General features: G+C 28.4%; 2 protein-coding genes across 3 annotated transcripts in view; both read right to left on the reverse strand.

Annotated features, from left to right (window-relative positions):
• The window catches only part of csul (protein arginine N-methyltransferase 5), a 324839-nt gene that overhangs the window by 248836 nt on the left and 55731 nt on the right, over positions 1–20272 (reverse strand). The gene's annotated exons all lie outside the window — the stretch shown is intronic.
• On the reverse strand, positions 5483–20060 carry Adat1 (Adenosine deaminase, tRNA-specific 1). 2 transcript variants are annotated; one of them, XM_067288717.1, is made up of 10 exons: positions 19749–20060; positions 18398–18478; positions 16650–16704; positions 16445–16569; positions 14488–14716; positions 12079–12303; positions 11812–11990; positions 8897–8993; positions 5779–5865; positions 5483–5716 (listed from the first exon to the last, which is right to left on the reverse strand). In XM_067288717.1, the coding sequence occupies exons 1-10, from the start codon at positions 19888–19890 to the stop codon at positions 5575–5577; spliced, it is 1362 nt and encodes a 453-aa protein (XP_067144818.1). In that variant the 5' UTR covers positions 19891–20060; the 3' UTR covers positions 5483–5574. The 2 variants fall into 2 exon arrangements, with proteins under 2 accessions (XP_067144818.1, XP_067144817.1); XM_067288716.1 differs by having other exon boundaries at positions 8897–8996.

Raw genomic sequence — 20272 nt, forward strand, 5'->3', positions numbered from 1 at the left:
AGAACAAATCACTAATCTGAACAACCCCAGTCCCCAATTGATTCCGATTTTCGGTTCTCTACTGTAATTAGACTTGTAATAATTTATGAATTTGTCACTGTATGCTGTCTGGCAAATTTCAACTAAATTTAAGAAAGCAACTCAAAGTACTATATGAAGCTTCAACTCTGACAAATTAGTGAACATGTTAAGTATTTTAGATCCCAAATATATAATTATCTAAATTTATAAACATTTTTAGATACAGCCATATAATAATTCAACATATTGAGCAGAGATAGCTCATTCGATAGACAGAAGTCTATTGATCCTTAGAGATTAACTTATCATAATATATATCAGACAAAATTATTACCAAATTATGTTCATATTTAGCATAATAAAATGCTTATTTATAATTTTATGTTTTCAAATAATAATTGGCTTGATCCAAACTTTTAATGTTTGCTTAAATCCACTAATGGACTTACTGTAAATTTTGGAAAAACACTATATTTATTAATATAGTACCAATCTATAACTAAATAATAACTAATTTTCTATTCCTTTAATATGATGCTTGATAATGCATGTGGACAAATTTTCCAGGAGTACACAAAATAATGTGAAATTTCTGAAAGAATTCTAAATATATTTATCAGTCATGGAATTTAACAAGATTTAATGGAAAATATAAATACAGTGTACAATGTGAATTTATACTTAAATTTGATATATGATATAGCTTATAATAGCCATCTCATATATCAAAACTGATAAATAAAAAACAAAATGTGATGCAATCTATTCAAATAATTTGATTTTAAAGCAAAATACACTATTTTGTATTTACTCCAGCACAAAATTTTAATAGAAATACAAATGCAATTTTATAATAAAATTTAAAGATATCCAATGGGACCAGAAAATTTTATAAAAATACAAGGAAAATCCCCTCATTCTGTTCTGACTCTAGATGTAATTCACACATTCAAACAACACTTTAACAAGAAAGTTGTATGATGAAAGTGAGAATAAATAATCCTAAGTTTTTTAAAATGTAATATTATTTTACAAAAGTAACAAAGGATGACAGATTAGGAAATTTTCAAAATTCTGATTTTGAAATTTGTGTGTGTGTATATGATTAAATTATTAAATCAAACATACCGCTGAGCCTGTTACCGGTGTGTGTCTTCTAATAAACAGACCGTTACAAACGTTTTTGAACTCTCAGGTTCTTCTTCAGGTAACTAATAACTCCTGAACAAATGCAATTCAAATTAAATTCAATTGGAACACCAGTCAGAACTCTATCGCATGGATATTGATAATGTCATTCGGGCATGCACCCCTTTAACCGCTGTAGATTATCGTAAGTTTTTGTTTACAAGTGCCTGCCAGGCTGTTGACAGAGTGATTTCATCCTTATGGTTACTGCAATTACCATCTTTCAGTGTAGCTATGCAGATGTAAATAGCCTCTAGCCATCTAAGATGGTGTACGTGTTGTGTAGTGTGGATCATACACCCAAGGGAGAGGAGTCCTGATGGGCAACCCCACTACAGGAGACCTGTGTGAGATCGTGGTCAGGCAGTTAGAATCTAGGATCATCCTTCAGCATTTGCCCAACATTGTACTATATAAAAGGTACATCGACGCTATTCCTCATCCTACGGAGGGTAAAGCCAAACATATCAGTGTTTGTAGATTCATTCAATGATAACCCTTATCACTTGACCCTAGAGATAGACCAGGCTCATGTTTCCAAGGCCCATTTCCTTGACATTAACATCAAGTTTGAACAAACAGCAATCCACACGAAAGTATACCATAAACCAGGGTTTGAACATCTATATATACCGGCAGGATCATGTGACCCTCCCCATTATAAAATGGCAGCCTTTAACGCCTTAATTAAGAGGGCCTACACATACTCGTTTCCTCAGACAGCTCTCCGAGCCGAGCTGATGCATATTGAACATATAGCCAAAGAACATAGTTATCCTGCCATCACATGTAAATTGATTCACAGATGGCACTGCTGCCAAGAACTAGACCCAATCCAGGCACACAACAAAGTTCTACCCAGTATCATCCCGGTTACATACAATCTGTATCTTAAATTACTATACTCTGCAATAGCTAAGAAGAATATTTGCATTGCTTATAGAAGATGTGCTACAATATTTGACATTTTACGGAACGGAAAAGACACTCCCAACAAAGAACAACTCCCAAGTGTGTACACCATCCCACTCATGGACCATAGATGGGACAGAAGCCTAGTCTATGTAGGATCCACCAAGCGCTCCCTAAAAGTGAGAATGAAAGAGCACACAGCAAATATTCTACATGCGAGGACCACCTCTGCTCTAGCCATCTATGCCTCAGACCCGAGCGTAGAACCAATGTTCAATCAAGCAAAGGTGATCCACACTATGCAATACGTACACCATCTAAGATGGTGCAATACGTACACCATACGTATTGCATCTAAGATGGTCTACCTAATCGGTCCATCTAATCGGGCTACACTGAAAGATTGTAATCGCATTAACCATAAGAATGAAATCACTCTCTCAACAGCCTGGCAGGCACTCGTAGACAAGAACTTACGATAATCTACAGCAGTTAAAGGGGCGCATACCTGAATGACGTTATCAATATCCATGCGATAAAGTTCTGACTGGTGTTCCAATTGAATTGCATTTGTTCACAAGTTATTAGTTCCCTGAAGAAGAACCTGAGAGTTTGAAAAAGTTTGTAACGGTCTGTTTATTAGAAGACGCACACTGGTAACAGGCTCAGTGATATGTTTGTTTACTTTACTCTGGTGTAGTATCACTGTTGTTTAATTATTAAATCATAAAAATATTTTAAAAAAGAACACAATATTCTGGATAGATTTTTCTACATCAAAAAGTTGGAAGAATACACTATTTGAAAGATCTTAGTTGGAAACAATTTTCTTCTAATTAATTTCCATTGAAGATGATTTTGAAATTTTTAATTAATTTAATTTAACCCTCAGGTACATTAGTGAAATTTGGCCTACACAACTACACTTGCAGGGTAGCTTTGTACCCCAAATTTTGATAAGTTTTTATCAGCAGTCACTTTGACTTTTTTATTTTCACAGCATAATATCACATTATACATATAAGCATCCATTTGCTTTACACATGCTTTATCTTTGTTGCAGTGAGCCCTTGTAGCAAATGTTTAGAAATGATTTGCTACATGATAAAGTTTCATTTAGAAAAGCTTTGCTATGTAGCAATCGATCAGTGCTGCATAAAGAAATGAGGCCTGTACTTGGTTAAAATATAGGCTTTGGTTTTAGTAGCATCGAGTATATTATACTTTTCCTGTTAAAAATAGAGTCACGCAGTCATCTATCTTAATCCATTCTGGAAAACAATTTTTGAATTGAAATAACATGAATTCTGGTTCAAACTGGAAGTTCATTAACCTTAACAGAATATTAGGGGAAAAAAACAATTTAATAATGTTTTGTGATTAAAGTTCCATTTTATAAAAGTACTTTTATTTAAATTTTTGCAAAATATCTTTAAAGAAAAATATGACAGAACAATTTTTAAATGATAAGCTATATTGTAACAATAATGGAGATAATATTGAAACTCTGCAATCACTGCCCTTCTTTTTCAAAATTTTCTCTAACACCAGGAGCAAAATGATGGAAGAATTATTGAAGATAGCTGCTGACATCCCACTGTTAGTTTGTGCATTGTATTTGACTGGTAGATTTGTTGTGTTTTTAAAGGCCATGGTTTCTTTGATTTTTTGATCACAAGCATCAGCATTATGCATTTTGGAAGCATTTAATACAATCTTTGTTCATTATAAACCTATGAGCAACTTTTTCATTGCCACCAACCAGTGTAGAATTTGGCAAACATGCCACAAAAGTCTGGTTTCATCCGCATTGAAAAGTTGAGATAGTGACAAGCAATTTTCTTCCACTAAAGTCTCAAACATCTTGCTGTATTCTTCTGCGGCAGCATAATCTGCAAAAAGCTGTTCACCACTTACATCCAATTTACGAATTCCAATGCAATTGTATTGTTGAAATAGAAATAAGGGTCAGAATCATTCCAAACAGAATTTTTTTGGCCAAGTGTCATAAAAAAATTAGAAAAACAAAATATTTATATAAGAGCATTTTTTGCAAAATCATCAAAAATGTTGGCAAACAAAAAAATTGTATTGTGCACTAAGCTAAAAACTTCAAGAACCAAGCAAAATATACATAAAATATGGAAACTAGTTACAGGACCTAATCACCTGAATCAAAGAGCTATTGCAAAAGCAAGTAAAATATCAGTAGAAAATGTGAATAATAATAATAATCACAAAGATTTGGACTTAATTACCAGGAAAAATATGAAAGGACATAGGCTAATCCTGAATACTGAAAATTGGAAGAGAAATGTAAAGAAGTTGTATGAAAACTGTTTAACCAGCGATAGGGCAGACTACATGGCTACTATAGATGAGGCTTACATCTACTTAAGCTACTGCAAAGGAAGAAAAAGTTACTATATGCTAAACAAAAAGAAAATATTCCTGATGAATGGTCAGTCCACTGCACTGAAAGATGGCCAAAAGGATTCATGATCATAGGGAAAATGATGAGTTGTATTTTGGAACTCTTCTGCTGATCAGAATTCCAAACAAAAAGGTTAAAGTGAATGCAGAATACTATGTAGAGAAGGCATTAAAACCATATTTAGAAAGAGAAGTCCCATTTCCATATCCTGGTGAACTCCACAAAGTCATATTTTATCATGAGGTGGCATCCAGCCACACAACCAACTTCATGACTGCTTATCTAGAAAAGCTGAAAGCCTCAACTGGCACAGACTACATTGCAAAAAAGGGACATATGTGTGAAGTTGCTTGATATATTGCTGATGGATTTCTATGACTTCAGTTTTTTAAAACAATATCTTTTTCTTAGAAAAGCCAATATGGTGGAAGACTGCCAAAAAGTTTGCAAGGACAAGTGATGCAAAGTTACACAGGAAAAATGCATGGAATTCTTTAATGTTTGGAAAAAGAGGTGCAGAACTGTTGTAGACTTCATGGGCAACACATCAAGCAGACCAGGGCTAGTCATCACCAAGTTTTGAGGGACAAAAATTAAGAAGCTAATTGTCTCAAATTTGTGTGAACACCCTCTGTAAAGTGTCAGTTTCAAATTTCTACAATTATAATCAAACTGGTCACTTTAATTAACAATTATAAACTCTTTTATTAAATTTTCCCTATAAAGATGCTGAAAAAGTTTTTATATAAATTATAGAATATATTTTCTGAAATATAAATGTATAAATTCTGTAATGACTTTTATAGAAATTGTGTAACTGTTTTGATAAAAGCAGCTATTGCAGTTAAACAAGAGATTTAGCAGAAGCATTTATGAAATTACAAAAAAATATATATATATTATTTAGGCACATTTCTTCAATTGTAATTCTGAACATTAAATATTTTGATATTTATTTCATTATATATTAGAGATTTAAAATTTCTATTTTAACTGCAGTCAGGAGATTTATACAAATTTCATTCATCTGCAACAAATGATAAAAGTTCTTTAGGTTTATTTGTCCAATCATTAAAGCATTGACATTTCAAACTAGTCCAACAGTTCTGATATTCTTTTGCAGCCATTTTATAATCATAATAGGTAATAAGTTCTTTATTTCTGTAAATTTATAAACAGTTATAGAAAATTTAAAATGTTTTGTGAATTAAATAAACATTTACCTCATTTGTTGATTTAATTTATGACTTGTAAGATTTTTTAAAATGGAAATAAACTGTTGAAATAATTCTTTCTTGCAAATGCTAAGCCTGTAATTAAAATAATAATTAAATTATAATATATATAAATATTGAATGTTTTGCTTAGACTACAAACTAATAATTATTAAAAATCTTAATTGACAAATTTACATATACACCAGTAGTCTACCATGGCTATTGTTTCTTTTGGGTAATTCAGTTTTAGGTAAAGAGATTATTATAATTGTCTATTTGTTTTAAGAAGTTCTTTTTTCAAAATACTTCATAACAAGTGCGATACAGTTGTATGGTAGTCCATATAAATTGTTCTACTTCTTTTTTTTGTTACTTAGGAGAGTGGTGAGGAACTTTCATCCTAACTAAACATAAGCCCCAAACAAAATATAATAAAATGAAAAAATAATAACGAAATAAAAAATAATGCTCAGACTTAGTTCCTTACACAGTTAAAATTCATTAATTAAAATTGGAAAAATTATAACTTAGTTCTAACTTCAAGAAAATTGCTCATTTTTACCACAGCTGGTGTAAGGACATATAATGCCCTCCTGCAAAATAGAAATTATCATGATGTGTTCAAAATTTCTTGTCCTATATGATTCCTACGTTTGTTGAGTTTGACATTTAAGAAGTACAATAAGTGAATAGCACTTATTGTACTTCTTAAATGTCAAACTCAACAAATGTAGGAATCATATAGGACAGGTGTGGCCAAGCTTTTATCCCTTAGGAGCTACTTTTTCGGTAAAATATAGTCTGTGAGCATCTATGAATATGGGCAAACAATTTTAGGATTTTTCATAGATATTTTAATAAATAATTAATAATGATAAATAAATAATGATAAGTTTTTATTTTTTTCCAGCCTGTACTTGGTTTATTCATTCTAAAATAATAGGGTTAAATATTAATAACATTTAAAACAATAATTACTAAACTAACATACCTGCTTCTGTTCGCTGTATGAATAAATAAAAAAACTAAAATTAAAAGTAAACTAAAGTGCACAAACAAGGAGTAACAAGTGGATTGAAGCCAGGGGCTGTCACGTTACTGTCTGACACATGATTTTGCACCATTTTATGCGATTGCCATTTATATGCGCATGCGTTGCGACTACAATTAATTTAAAAGTTAACATTAATTTGCATTGTTCATCAGGATAAATACAAACAGTATGGGTACGTTGCAGACAGTCAATTATTGTAAGAATAAATTATCGAATTAAGGTTTTTAAACATTAATTTAAGTGAAAGCAAATTGTTCAACTTTAGCTTTGCGGGCTTTGCGGCCTTTGTGGTCGACCGCGGTCTAAGTGTTGGCCATCCCTGATATAAGATATGTGCTTAAAAAAGGATGGCAAAATTAACTTTCTTTGAATTGTTATTTTTGAATGCATTTCAGGTCTAAACCACACTTCAACAAGTTTTTAAAGAATTGTCAAGCTGTTGACAATTCATTAAAAACTAACAGAGTAAAGTCACAAGGAAAATATATTTTTAGTTTAATAAAAGTGTAAAAAATAAAATATGTCAAAATATCATATTATATATTTTATTTTTTAGTTTTAATTTTTAATATATATAATCTATAACTTTGACTCCATTCAAGGAAAATTTGATTTTCTTTTATATTATAGTTTTTAAAAAATTTAATGTCATATATTTAGTGTTCAGCACAAGCCTTTTATTGGTTAATAATAAACTAAAAATATATTTTTCTTGTGACTTTACTCAGGACCAGTTCTTTAAAGTTGTAAGTTAAGAAATAGATGCAACTTTATTTGTTGTGCTTATATTTATTGTTATAATTAATAGCTACTACAAAACAGAATATCTGATATTCAATCCATATAGAATGTGCATGATGTGTACATTATAAAAATGTCTGTTATAATTTTATGCATAATGTGCTAGTATAAGCATAAAAGTTTCATGTTAGAAGTTTATTTTATAAAGTTGAACTAATAATATTTGTTTCTTTATTGATGTTATGCACATCCACACACACTTGGTGTTTGTCAGCCTTATTGTTTTTGCTTCAGTACATGTGTTTGTAATCTTGCTTTTAGTTATTGTCTGTTAATTATTTAATTGTTAATGCAATGACATAATCTTCAATATCTTCAGGAGAAAACAAAGCAAGAACTTCAATAGCCTTCATGTTTGTTACATTTTTACAATGTAATGGGCTTGGATGCACAAACACCATCTAATGTGTATGTGTCTATAATTATAACGTCAGGTAAATATAATGTAAAATATTTCATGCACAAACTCTGTAATAATTATATATATAGACTGATTATTTCATTTAATTTGTATTATTTGTTAGTTTTTTTTCAAATTTTGTATTTTCAAGTAATAATTGAAGGGCAGATTTTATAAATACATAAGTGACATTTCAAGCCTAAACTCTATTTTGTCTTATGAAAATTATATATAAAAATTTTTTAAAATTCCATTTATTTGAAATAAGTATTTTACATGAAACAGTTATAATCTCAAATATCCTCTACAAAGAATATCAAATGTATTGAGTACCATATGGAAAATGAGCTAACATTTTTATTTCAAAATAATGAACTGAATTGATGAGAAACATAGTATAAAGAAAAAGGAAATTTTCTGAAATTTGAGAAGAAATTTTAATATTTTTATGCAAACTAAATCATATCTATATTATTTATAAAATTACCATTATTATACTATTATGAATGTGCTACTATATATATATATATATATATATATATATATATATAAACATCCCAAAGCCTGACGTATTGATACTAAATCAAATAATTGCCGTAATTAATTGGGCTATCACAGTATGCTATAATTAATAATTAGAAACTAATTTGATACTAGAGGTAGACATTAGGTGGCATATGTCTACCTCTAGTAACAAATTATTTAGTTTCTAATTACTGTATTAATTATGGTGATCGTTTGGCTTAGTATTATTACACTATTGAAAACTAAAATTAAAATTAACAAAAATTTCATTTTAAATTTTGAAAAAGAAGTATTACTGTAAGTATAAAATTGAAATGTGATATATATATTTTACTAAATATTACCTGGCTATTGGTTTTTTCTGGCATTTTATTGTAACTCCTTGTCTTAATCCATTAACTGCAACTTCTAATGGTTTATTTGATACATCCGTCCATATAACTGCTATAAAACATGTTATTGTTATGTGATTTAATGATGATAATTCTGTATTAATAAATTAGAATTAGAATTATGTAATTATCTAATAAAATTGATAAATATTTATAATAATAATATTTTCAATGCAGCAATAAATTTAATACTTTTGATTTCAATTCATAGGATTTGAGTTTAATTTGTTTTTCTTTTATATGTCTTTCTCAGAGTAAATTAGTTTATAAAAATTAATTATTTTTATAATTCAATTACAATTTTAACAATTAAAATAATGTTTGCACCCCTTTAATCAATATTTATTCAAGATTAAATTTTACTATTACCTCTACTCTATTAATATGACTTTCAGTTAAACTTTTATAAATCCTTAAAACCTTAATCTGCTGTTATTCTTTCCAGATTATTTTCCATCTTTGCTTAAAATAGTTTGTCCCAAAACAATAGCTCTCTTCAAACATTATAGCTGTGCCTAAAAAAGATAAAAATTCTTTCTATTTCATTTCCATTTCATCTGCCATGTTGAAAGTTTTTTGAAATTTGTTTATACTGTAGAGTATATTCAACAGCTTCATCTAAATTAATACCAATTCAGCACTGTGACCTACAGCATCATTCCACCACCACCACCACCACCAATCTTTTGGAAACTATATCAATAATCCTTCAGAATTTTAAAAGTAAACAATCTGTCTTTATAATTTATATAAATATTAGCCAAGCCTTCAATTCTGTAATTCCCAATCTCATTCTCTCAATACTTAGAGATTACTTCAAAATTGATCCTGTTTTTCAATCCTGGTTTAATAATTACTACCTCCTTCATACCTGTAAAATTAAACTTGGCAATTTCAAATTTTTGGATTTCTCACCTTATGCAGAATACAGCAGGGTTCCACTTTAAGCAACTTATTTTTTTCATCTTATTTAAACAATATACTTGGTCATATTACTTTGTCTATATTATCCTATGCTGATAATATTAAATTGATTAACCTTGGCCCTCATGTCCTTCAGTCTAATCTACTTCGTTTATCTTCCCTATTAGAAAATGCTAACCTAAAAATTTAAAAAAACTGTAGTCGTGTTTTTCACTCATTCACAATCCTCAGTTGCCCACATTCTATATTTACAATAATTCCATAAACTATGTTAATTCTTATGACCTTGGAGTCATTTTTGATCCTAAACTTACTTTCAAAGGGCATGTTGTAATTATTATCTCTCTAAATCTCTGGCTATTCATAGTGGAATTCTTTGGTGTTTTGCAAAACTATTTCCTCTAGAACAGTGTTATATTCTATTTATTTTGCTAATATTCAGTCTCTACTTGATTACTGTCTGCCAATATGGGTTATGGTTGCCTCTTCCCAATTACAAAAAATATTAAAAGAGTTTATTTAAAATCAGAAATATTTTATCTAATTCTCTACTCTTCCTTTTACTCCTAAAGCTAATGTTACTGGGTCCAGATTTGGAATTCCCAATTTTATCAAATGCTTTGGCCATTTACTTTTATACAAATATTTCCATTAGTTGTGATTGGCTGTGCCTAAGAGTTCCACCATGAGTTACTCGTAACTAAACTTGTTTTTTTATCCCATCTTTTAGACTTTCCATTTCTTTCAGTCTGTTCAGAATATGGGCTGTGTGAAATAATCTCTACATGAAGATTTCCTACATTTTAAATACATTTGTGAACATTTACTTTATAATATATATTTATGTTTATTTTTTTATCATGTATATTGATTATCATCCTTTTTTATTTGTATTTTAATCTTTTGTTATGGGGGTTATTTTTGGGGAGGATATCAATTGTCTTATGACATTTCCTTATATGAAATTAATAAAAAAAACTAAATCTTTCAAAATATTACAGCAAATATATTAAAGCAACAAATTAATTTATTGCATATAAAAACAATGAAACAGACTTCTGGAACTTTGTAAAACTTTATAGTAAAAATATTCTCATATTTTCTATATACCTAATTAATGATATAAAAGCCATCATGTGTGTGTGTGTGAATTCCCAATAACTCCTGCTATTTTTGTCCAATCTAAGTGAAATTTTAGTCAATTTACTTTATTTTCTAACATAAAGTATAGGCTATTTAATTTATGAAAATATTAGCTATAAAAAAGTTTTATCGATTTCAGCTCAGTGACATCACTTACGTTGCAGTGACATCATTTACCTTAAGTTGCATTTTAAAATATTTTGGTAAATGGTGTAATTTTAAATTTACTTTATTAAGTTAAAAAAAAAAATAGTCAGACCCTGTTGCTTCTACAATAAACTTTTAAAAATCTTTCCATAGAGACCATGTGACATTTCATTATCCAAATGGAAGTAACAACCTAACAAGTCTGCTATTTAAAATGTATTATTGCACATCAATTATGTTCCAATGGACAGCATAGTCTACTTAATTTGTAGAAATATTAGCTACTCTTCTTGAATTTCTTGAAATCTATTCTTGCTCTTTTCAATTCTTCAATCTGTACTTTCTCATAGAAAGTAGTCCATCACGCTTGATGGAAGAATTTCTAGTTAAAGAATATTTTTGTATAAAATATAAACAATAAATCTATTAATCTAGTATTTTGAATAAATACCAAACAATCTTTTTTTTTTGTTTAAAGTTTAAAATATATTTTCAAATCGTTTGTGATTACGTATAAAAAATAATTTTAAATAAAAATCTATTATATTTTAATTGTACACATTTAAGTTGCTTAAACAAAAAAAAAAAAAATTAAATTGTTCATTTTCCAAACATATTATTATTAAACTATTTATATTGGGAGAAAAAATTACCAGAAGGTGAAGGCATTACTGCATTAAATTCACTTTCCAATCTTTGACGACTATATTTAAATAGTAAATTTGATTGCAACAAAATTGGAACAGATTTATAATAATTTCCAGACTGAAGATTTAAATTGTTTGTTCTTTCTACAATTGCTTCATATAATGCTTCTCTACTAAATGGACACCTGCAAGTTTTTTGAAGGAAATATGAAATTCTTTTATTTGATAAAAATTATATTTTGAGTATATATAATATAATATAATATTAATCACCTTCCTATGATAATAGTTGAAAGATATATTGGTTTACAAAGAAAGTGTGATATTAGAGCTCCTTGTAATCCACAAACATTCCATTTAGCAATTTTATCACTGCAAGACATTGAAAGAGTTGGATTCCCACGACCAGGCTTTGTCCTCAATCTTCCCAAGATATGATAATTAATCCCTTCACCTTTTGGATCTTGAAGTCCATCAGTAACACATTTAGCACCTGTTCTAAAGATATGAAATAATTTTGTTCATAGCTCAAAATATTCCTTATGATATTCTTTACAAATACTAGTTGAATACATTGAATATAGCTAAATAAAAAAGTTTATTAAATAATTCATAAAAATCTGATTAATACTAAATAATTATTTAGAATAATTGAAATTGTTATTCATCTCTTGTTTACTTCAGCAAATTGATAACTTACTTTAAATGTCTCTGAATGAAACAAATTTAAAATTTTTAAGTATATTTGAAACTAACATTAAAAAAAATGTTTTAGATAAAACTTTATTATTCTTTAATGGAGAATCCAAAAATAGAAAAATTAGGACAGTTCCATTTCATGTGCTAAAGTTACCCCCACTCCGTCTCCTTATCAGGGCTCCCACCTCAAAAAAGGGCAGAAGTGGCTTAATTTTTATGAAACTGAAAGTGCCCCTTAAAAATAAAAAACTTTCATAATTTTTTAATTGGATGCATATTTTATGAGATATTCATCAGGGACATTATCTGAAATATATGTACAGTGGAACTTTGCTTAACAAGCATAATTTGTTCCAGACTTGTAAAGTGAAGCACTCATTAAGTGAAACAATTTTTCATAAATTAATGTAAAATACGATAATGCGTTCCATGCCAAAGAAAAAAAAAAAAATACTCAAATATTTTATGTATAACATTTATTCAAAGAGAATTATACAATATGCATTGTTAAGGAGCGTGAATAATCATCTTTTCTTCTAGTACGGAATGAACCAACCTGGAATGCGAATTCATTTGCAGAAAACAAAAAAAAATTTGAAATACAATAATTTCTAATATTTAATTATAACCTTTACATAGCCCAAGAATTTGGCATATCGTTTGGCATGTTTATGATTGTTGGTGTTTATATGCAATACGTCTGAACACAAGTTTGGAAAAATGTGTGATCACAAGCAACACTAAGATGCTAGCAGAACAAGTGCTAAACACAGACTGATGTAGCATGCACACAATCCAGGACTTCCCCTCTCCTCGTCACTTGTTATGTGAAACATCGTTCATTAAGCGAGTAAATTTTTTACAATTTACTTTGCTCATTATGCGAATTACTCGTTATGAGAGATGCTTGTTAAATGCGATTCCACTGTATTTTAAAAAAGGATGTGTATTAGTTAGCACCTCTTTGCTAAATGTCTTAAAGAAAAAGCCAATGGAAGAGGGGCATATTGGTGTGTAAGATATTTCTGAATAAAGAGTGATGTTAAAAATTCCCAGTGTTTACCTATGCACCCAGTTGTGAAGTAAAAAATAATTAATAGAAGACACAATTTCAGAATAAGTCGATTAGAATATATTATTGCACATCAATTATGTTCTGATGGACAGTATTAGCTACTTAATTTGTAGAAATATTAGTCAGTCTTCTTGAAATCCCTATTCTTCTCAATTCTTCAATCTCTATTTTCTCACAGAAAGTAGTTTGTCATGTTTGACAGGAAAATTTCTAGTTTTTATATATTATACATTTAAGATTAAAATTAACTCATTACAAAAAATCTTTAAAAAAGATTCTTTTAAGACAATACATACAAATGTGTCTTTATTCCAACACAGTCCTTTCAAATGCACATTTGAGGAATTAACAATTTCACGGCGGAGTCGACCTTTATAGGCTGCTCTTCCGCCTCTAAATTAAAACAGTTAAAATATCCCTCTGGCAGTGGCACTTCATATAAAATTAAAAATATACATTTGGTAAAAATATTTTTATTATGTATATTTTTAATTTCTGAAGTGCCACTGCCAGAGGGATATTTTAACTGTTTTACATTTAGAGGCGGATGAGCAACCTATAAAGGTCGACTCCACCATGAAATTGTTAATTCCTCAAATGTGTGTTTGAAAGGACTGGATTGGAATAAAGACCCATTTGTATGTATTGTCTTGGAAGAATCTTTTTTAAAGATTTTTTGTAATGATTAATTCGTCCTGGCAATATATTTTTACCAAATGTATATTTTTAAAATTAACTCCTTTTAAGAGGGTAAATTTTGCAAGTTTAAATTGACATAAATGTTAATCAGTTATGAAAGAGCTATCTGAAGATTTCATTTAATTTGAAATGATTTTTACCTAATGTAACTAATGAAAGCATTAAATTTATTACAAGAAAAACCATATATCTGAAAATTAGATTCTCACCTATAAATATCAATTTTACTTTTTACATTATCATCACTTGTGCTTCCTTCGACATTTACATCTTCAATTTTTATTGATGAATTATTATTTTCAACTTCTGATCTCAATTTTTTAGAATATAGTGGTTCAATATCAGATGTTTCACATTTCCTCTTTTGAAAATCCTTCAGACAGTTTGTTAAATTATCTGGTATATTGCTATCTTTAAGAAATATTGAGGCATCCCCACCTTTAAATCAAATAAATAAATATATTTATTGTTAATATTTGTAAATATTAGATTATTGTAATTTCCTGCAAATAACTTGTAGGTTTAAAAGTCAATTTGAAAGAAGATGCTGTTATGCACCACTGAGTTATTTGTTAATTTTAAAATGCAATTATAAGCAGGGCCAGCTCTAAGAATCTTGCTGCCTGTGCAATATCATATCTTGCATTCCCAGCCCAACCTCAAATTAATGTTTGAAATTTTAAAAACAATTATGTTAAACAAGTTTTTTCTTTTCCCAAAGCTTGCCATTCCATGAAAACGTACATGTTGCATTATCAGTTCAGCTGGCTCTGATTATAAGCTCACTCAACAGATTTTCCTTTCTCTAAATTACCAAGGGTATCTTTAAAAGGTATGAAAATCTTTTACATTTTACAACTGCCATCATGATTTTTCCAGAAATGATCAAAAAACATACGATCAAAAACATACCTTTCATTTTTTCCTGTTTTACATAATCTGTTTTAATTGATATTATTAGACACTAACTGTATCTGAAAGTTGATAAATTTCCAATACTTTCTTCTTTTTACATAATGATCTCAGAAACTATTTAGAAGCAGACTGTTGATTTCAGCTTATAAGAGTTAAATAATCAACTTTCAAATCCATGTTATTGGCTATTATAGTCTGTGTGCAACTTAGTGAAATCACTAATGATGTTAGTTAATGGAAATTACTTTATGAGTAATTTACTTTATATATGTTAAGGCAATTATTCATGCCAAAAATAACATCTACATTGATACGGTACTTTGGACTCTTCTTCATCCCCAGGTGAATCATCATGCATCAAGTATACTACAGATATTATATTATTAGCATTGAAATCTTTTTCTTTTTTTTACTGTTGAAAATTTGGATCAGTGTTCAACTTATAATAAAAAAAATCCTATAAAAAATAATATTAAACCTGACCCAGAGACGATTTCTTCATTCAGGTGTAAAATTTTTTCTATTGAATTTTTTGAGGTTACTTTAGCATATTTTTGGGCTGCAGTTTAAAAAATTGTAGACCTATAAATTTCCACTGTTGTCCATCCATTTGTCTTTCCTTAAACTTGAGAACGAAGTTAGATAGATAAAATCCAAGACCAGATATGGAAACCTTAGGGGCAGGGGGCCTTGATTAACTATATACAAACTTCCAATGCAAACCAGAAATCACATTATTTCAATTTAAAAATTTTTCCCCTGAAAGCAGTTAAGTGGCATTTTCAATAACTTCAGAAATGTGACTTATGCAGCATTTTTATTTTTGTTCTAGAAATTTTCTGAAGAATTCACGCTTATATGAGTTATATGCAGAAAATTACAATATACAAATATTCTGTATCATTTTTGTGAGTAAAAACTACAATTATTACAAATTCCCCAAAGACTTGCTTGTTATAGATGGATGGCAAATAACAAATTTTTAACATATTTCATCCATATTTTTAAACAGATTTTTGATATAAGAATTTATTAGAAATTTTTTAATAATTATAACAATATTATATAATTAATATATTTAATTTAATAAATACATATTATGTATTGTATTTAGAAATTTTATATTGTTTAAATATTAATCAAAGAAAGATGATAAAATGAATGAAATATACTTATTTGAAAATAATTAAAAATTATTTTGATTTTATTTGATATTTTTAAAAATCTTACAAAAATCAATACAATACTTACAAGGTGTATGACTTATAAATAAGTGAAATTTGAGGTTTGATTTCAAAGTGAAACCCTTCTCATCGAAAGATAAAATTGTTGATTGCTTTCCTTCTAATAATAATTTTATTTGATGGTATAAATACCTAAAATAAATTATTTAGAAAATTAAACATTTTTAATCTTTATTATTAAAATACTCTTATGTATAATACTATATAAAAACCTCAGAAATGCTCTTCTGGTTAATATTTCAGCATGGCTATCATTCACAATATTACCTAAAATTTAAAATACAATATATATATATTATATGTATAAGTTTGTTTTTCTTAAAAAATGCATAAAAAATAACTTATCTGATTATTACTTTAAAGTTAGATCTTATGTAACTTAAATATCAGAGAAATTTTTATTTATTTTAGCTACATTAGAAAAAGTTTGATTGAGACTCTTTGATATATATTCTTATATCAAAATTATAAATGTATTTTATTTTATAAAATAAACATTTCCTCTCTTCACTCTATAATGCTTGATCTTATTATTCACAATACAGTAAAACCTCATTATTTTGATATTGGATAATTCTAAGTTTTGTGAAGTTAAACTTCACAAAACTTAGTTCCAAGATCAAGAGAATTGGATTTTGCATATATTTTATTCAGATAATTTGAAATATGCATACAATGAAATTTGAAGTCATTATCTGGTCCAGTGACCCACAAAAATATTGTTTAATTCAAAATCTTCCATTGTATCATGTATTTATAAGGAAAGTTTCAATGTTCAAGTGGCAGTTTTGTTTTTGGTATTACCAATTACACATTGCTGATTTATTGGGCAGCCATTCAAGGTCATTTGGACATTGTCTACATTGCCAATGACTGAGAATTTAAAAAAATTTTTTTTAATGAAGTAAATCTGTTTGGCATTTAATTATTTTGAACATTTTTTTGAATTATTAAAACAATAGATTTTTGCAAAGTCAATTAAATACATGTGCATATTCACAATAGAATGAGTGCATAGCTATAGCTGTTATAGCTTGGTTTCATCAGATTACATGATTTTCATAATTTCAAACTCAAGGCAGTGAATTCTTCATAGAACTATCCATTGGTCCTCTAGATAAAATTTGCAAATAATTCTTATTAAAGCACTTAAGCTTGTTTTGTACATTATTTTCAGGTCTTGCTTTGGATGTAGTTTTATAGTTTTTATTGTTTTCATTAAGTATATGCCAACTAATGGTTTTTCGAAATAGCTTACATTTCTAATAATAACTTGTAATATTAACACATTTGTAACCAAACAGGTGAAATTATATAAGGTAATGTCATAATTTTATTTGAGAATTACAAAAAAATTTGATTTGAAAAAGTTCAGATAATTCAAAGTTTATTTTTGGTCCCTTGAGTTTCAAAATAACAAGGTTTTACTGTAATCCATAGAGATACTAACTGCAAAACTGCTACCATAGGGTATGTTCATAAAGTCAAATGAGTGAAATGAGAATGATGTCATCATTACTCTTACTTTTGTTAGACATTTCGACCAATTTGTTTACAACAAAATGACTGTTTCTAAAATCAAAGATATGAATGTTGCTAGTGCAGTCTTATTTGAAAAATTTTTCTTAGATTGCTTCAGATGGACAGTTATTTGTATCATTTCACTTTTAATCCACAATTTAAACACTTGAGTAGATTTAGAAACATTGATATTGCAGAGTGCTATTTTCTTAAGGAAGTAAACTAACTCTTTCCTTTTTTAATTTTGTTAGAGTTGTCATTTGAGATGTCACCAACATCGAGCATGAGTACAGAATGGAATTTGTACTTTATGACTGACTCTTTAGTACCATCTTTAACTTGTTCAACTTCACAAATGTATCCATAGATCATTTAATTTCATTAAAAATTTTTTATACATTCTTAACCATAAAAAACAATTTATTTAAATAATAATTACCATCTGGACTTAAATCTTTAGCTCCTAAACATTTGGATCCTGTTGCCAACGCAATAATGTGCGGTTTTCTTCTTGATAAATCTGTTAAGGATTCATTTAGAATAAAATTGGCGTATTACAATGTAAAATTTCTCAAAATTAACATTTTATAAATAATGTTTCTCATTAAAAATAATATTGGGTTGTTTGGAAAGTAATTTCGTTTTTTTATTACTAGAGGAATTAGATGTATTTTTACCAGCCAATTTTATTTTAAATCACATTTTCATTATATACTTCGACAACTGACATTTTAAGGCTTATTTGTAAAAAATTTTGTTTGATTCTGTACAATTGTTTTTTTTCGGTGACCCATCAAATATGGAAAATCAAAAGAATCATTTTCGGCATATTTTGCTTTTTTATAACTAAAAAATCAAAATGCTGTTCAAACAAGAAAAAAATTGTGGTACATGTTTGGAGAAGATGTGTTGAGAAAAAGACAGTGTCAAAACTGGTTTACAAAATTGCATTCTAGCAATTTTAATTTCGAAGATACACCATACTGGATGGCCATTTGAAGCCAATGAAAACAAAATAAAGGTACTGATTGAAGCAGTCTGCCGTATAACAACACGTGAAATCACTAAGAGATTAAATCTGTTAAATTGAACCATTTATTATTACTTAAAATGAATTGGTTTCGTTTCAAAGCTCGATATATGGGTTCCACATGTTATTAACGAGAGATGCTCTCTATGGTTGGATTTTAAAGAACTTTTTTTTGAGCTTTTATCAGACAATTTAACAACTGATTCAAAAGTAGTACACTTTCAAATCAGTTGTTAAATTGTCTGGTAAAAGCTCAAAAAAAAATTTCTTTCGAAATTTCTTTTGCCATCGAGTAAATAAATTGAGTAATATCATCAAACAGAAAAGGCCAGAATTGATCAACAAACAAAGTGTAATGTTTTACCATGATAATGCCAAATTTCACACAAGTTTGGTAACTTGTCAGAAACTGTTATTGCTTAGATGGGATGTGTTATCACACCAACCATATTCGCCAGATCGGGCACACTCAGATTATTACTTGTTCCGGTCTATACAAACTTTTTTTTAACTGTAAGACATTTACTTGAAATGACAATGTCAAAAATCACTTGGATTAGTTTTTGTAAACAACGATCAAAATTTTTATGAATGTGAAATCATGCTACTACCAGAAACAATGACAACAGGTATTTGACCAAAATGGTCAATATATAATTCAATAAAATATTTATTATAAGAATATTGCGTTTATTTTTCTATCGAAAAAACGAAACTTTCCGAACAACCCAATAATTCATATTAATTAAGCACATTTTACCATTTTCTGAATCGAACGTAATCAGAATTGCTGCTAATAAAGTCCATTCTTTTCCATTTCTAGGTTTCCCTGTTTTAGGTAATTTTTCATAATGTTCATAACAAGTCTGAGCTACGATATCAGCAAACTCTTTATTATTCATTATTATTATTGTGTTAAGTTAGATGAATTCAATCTAATGCAATATTTAAAAAGTCATTTATAAACTTACTCAAAAATTACAAAATAAGTAAATAAAAAGTAACGTTTTATATACTTTCATATTAAAACTATATTCAAGTATTTCTACTCCATCCAGACGTAAACACTATGAACACGTGGATCGTGATACACTAACAGCGCCCTCTGAATTTTGTTTTCCTGAAACAGAGACGTACAGTACTTGAATAATTTTTTTTAATATAAAAATATTAGGATATAAAATAATGTGCTAAAACTCTGATCAAATGTATAGAGTTAAACAAATTTTTAATTGCATTTGATTAATTTTAGGTAATTAGGTACAATGATATTTTTACATTTCA

The sequence above is a fragment of the Centruroides vittatus genome, unplaced genomic scaffold (genome assembly GCF_030686945.1).
Source record: "Centruroides vittatus isolate TY-2023 unplaced genomic scaffold, ASM3068694v2 scaffold_899, whole genome shotgun sequence".
Taxonomy (NCBI): Eukaryota; Metazoa; Arthropoda; class Arachnida; order Scorpiones; family Buthidae; genus Centruroides; species Centruroides vittatus.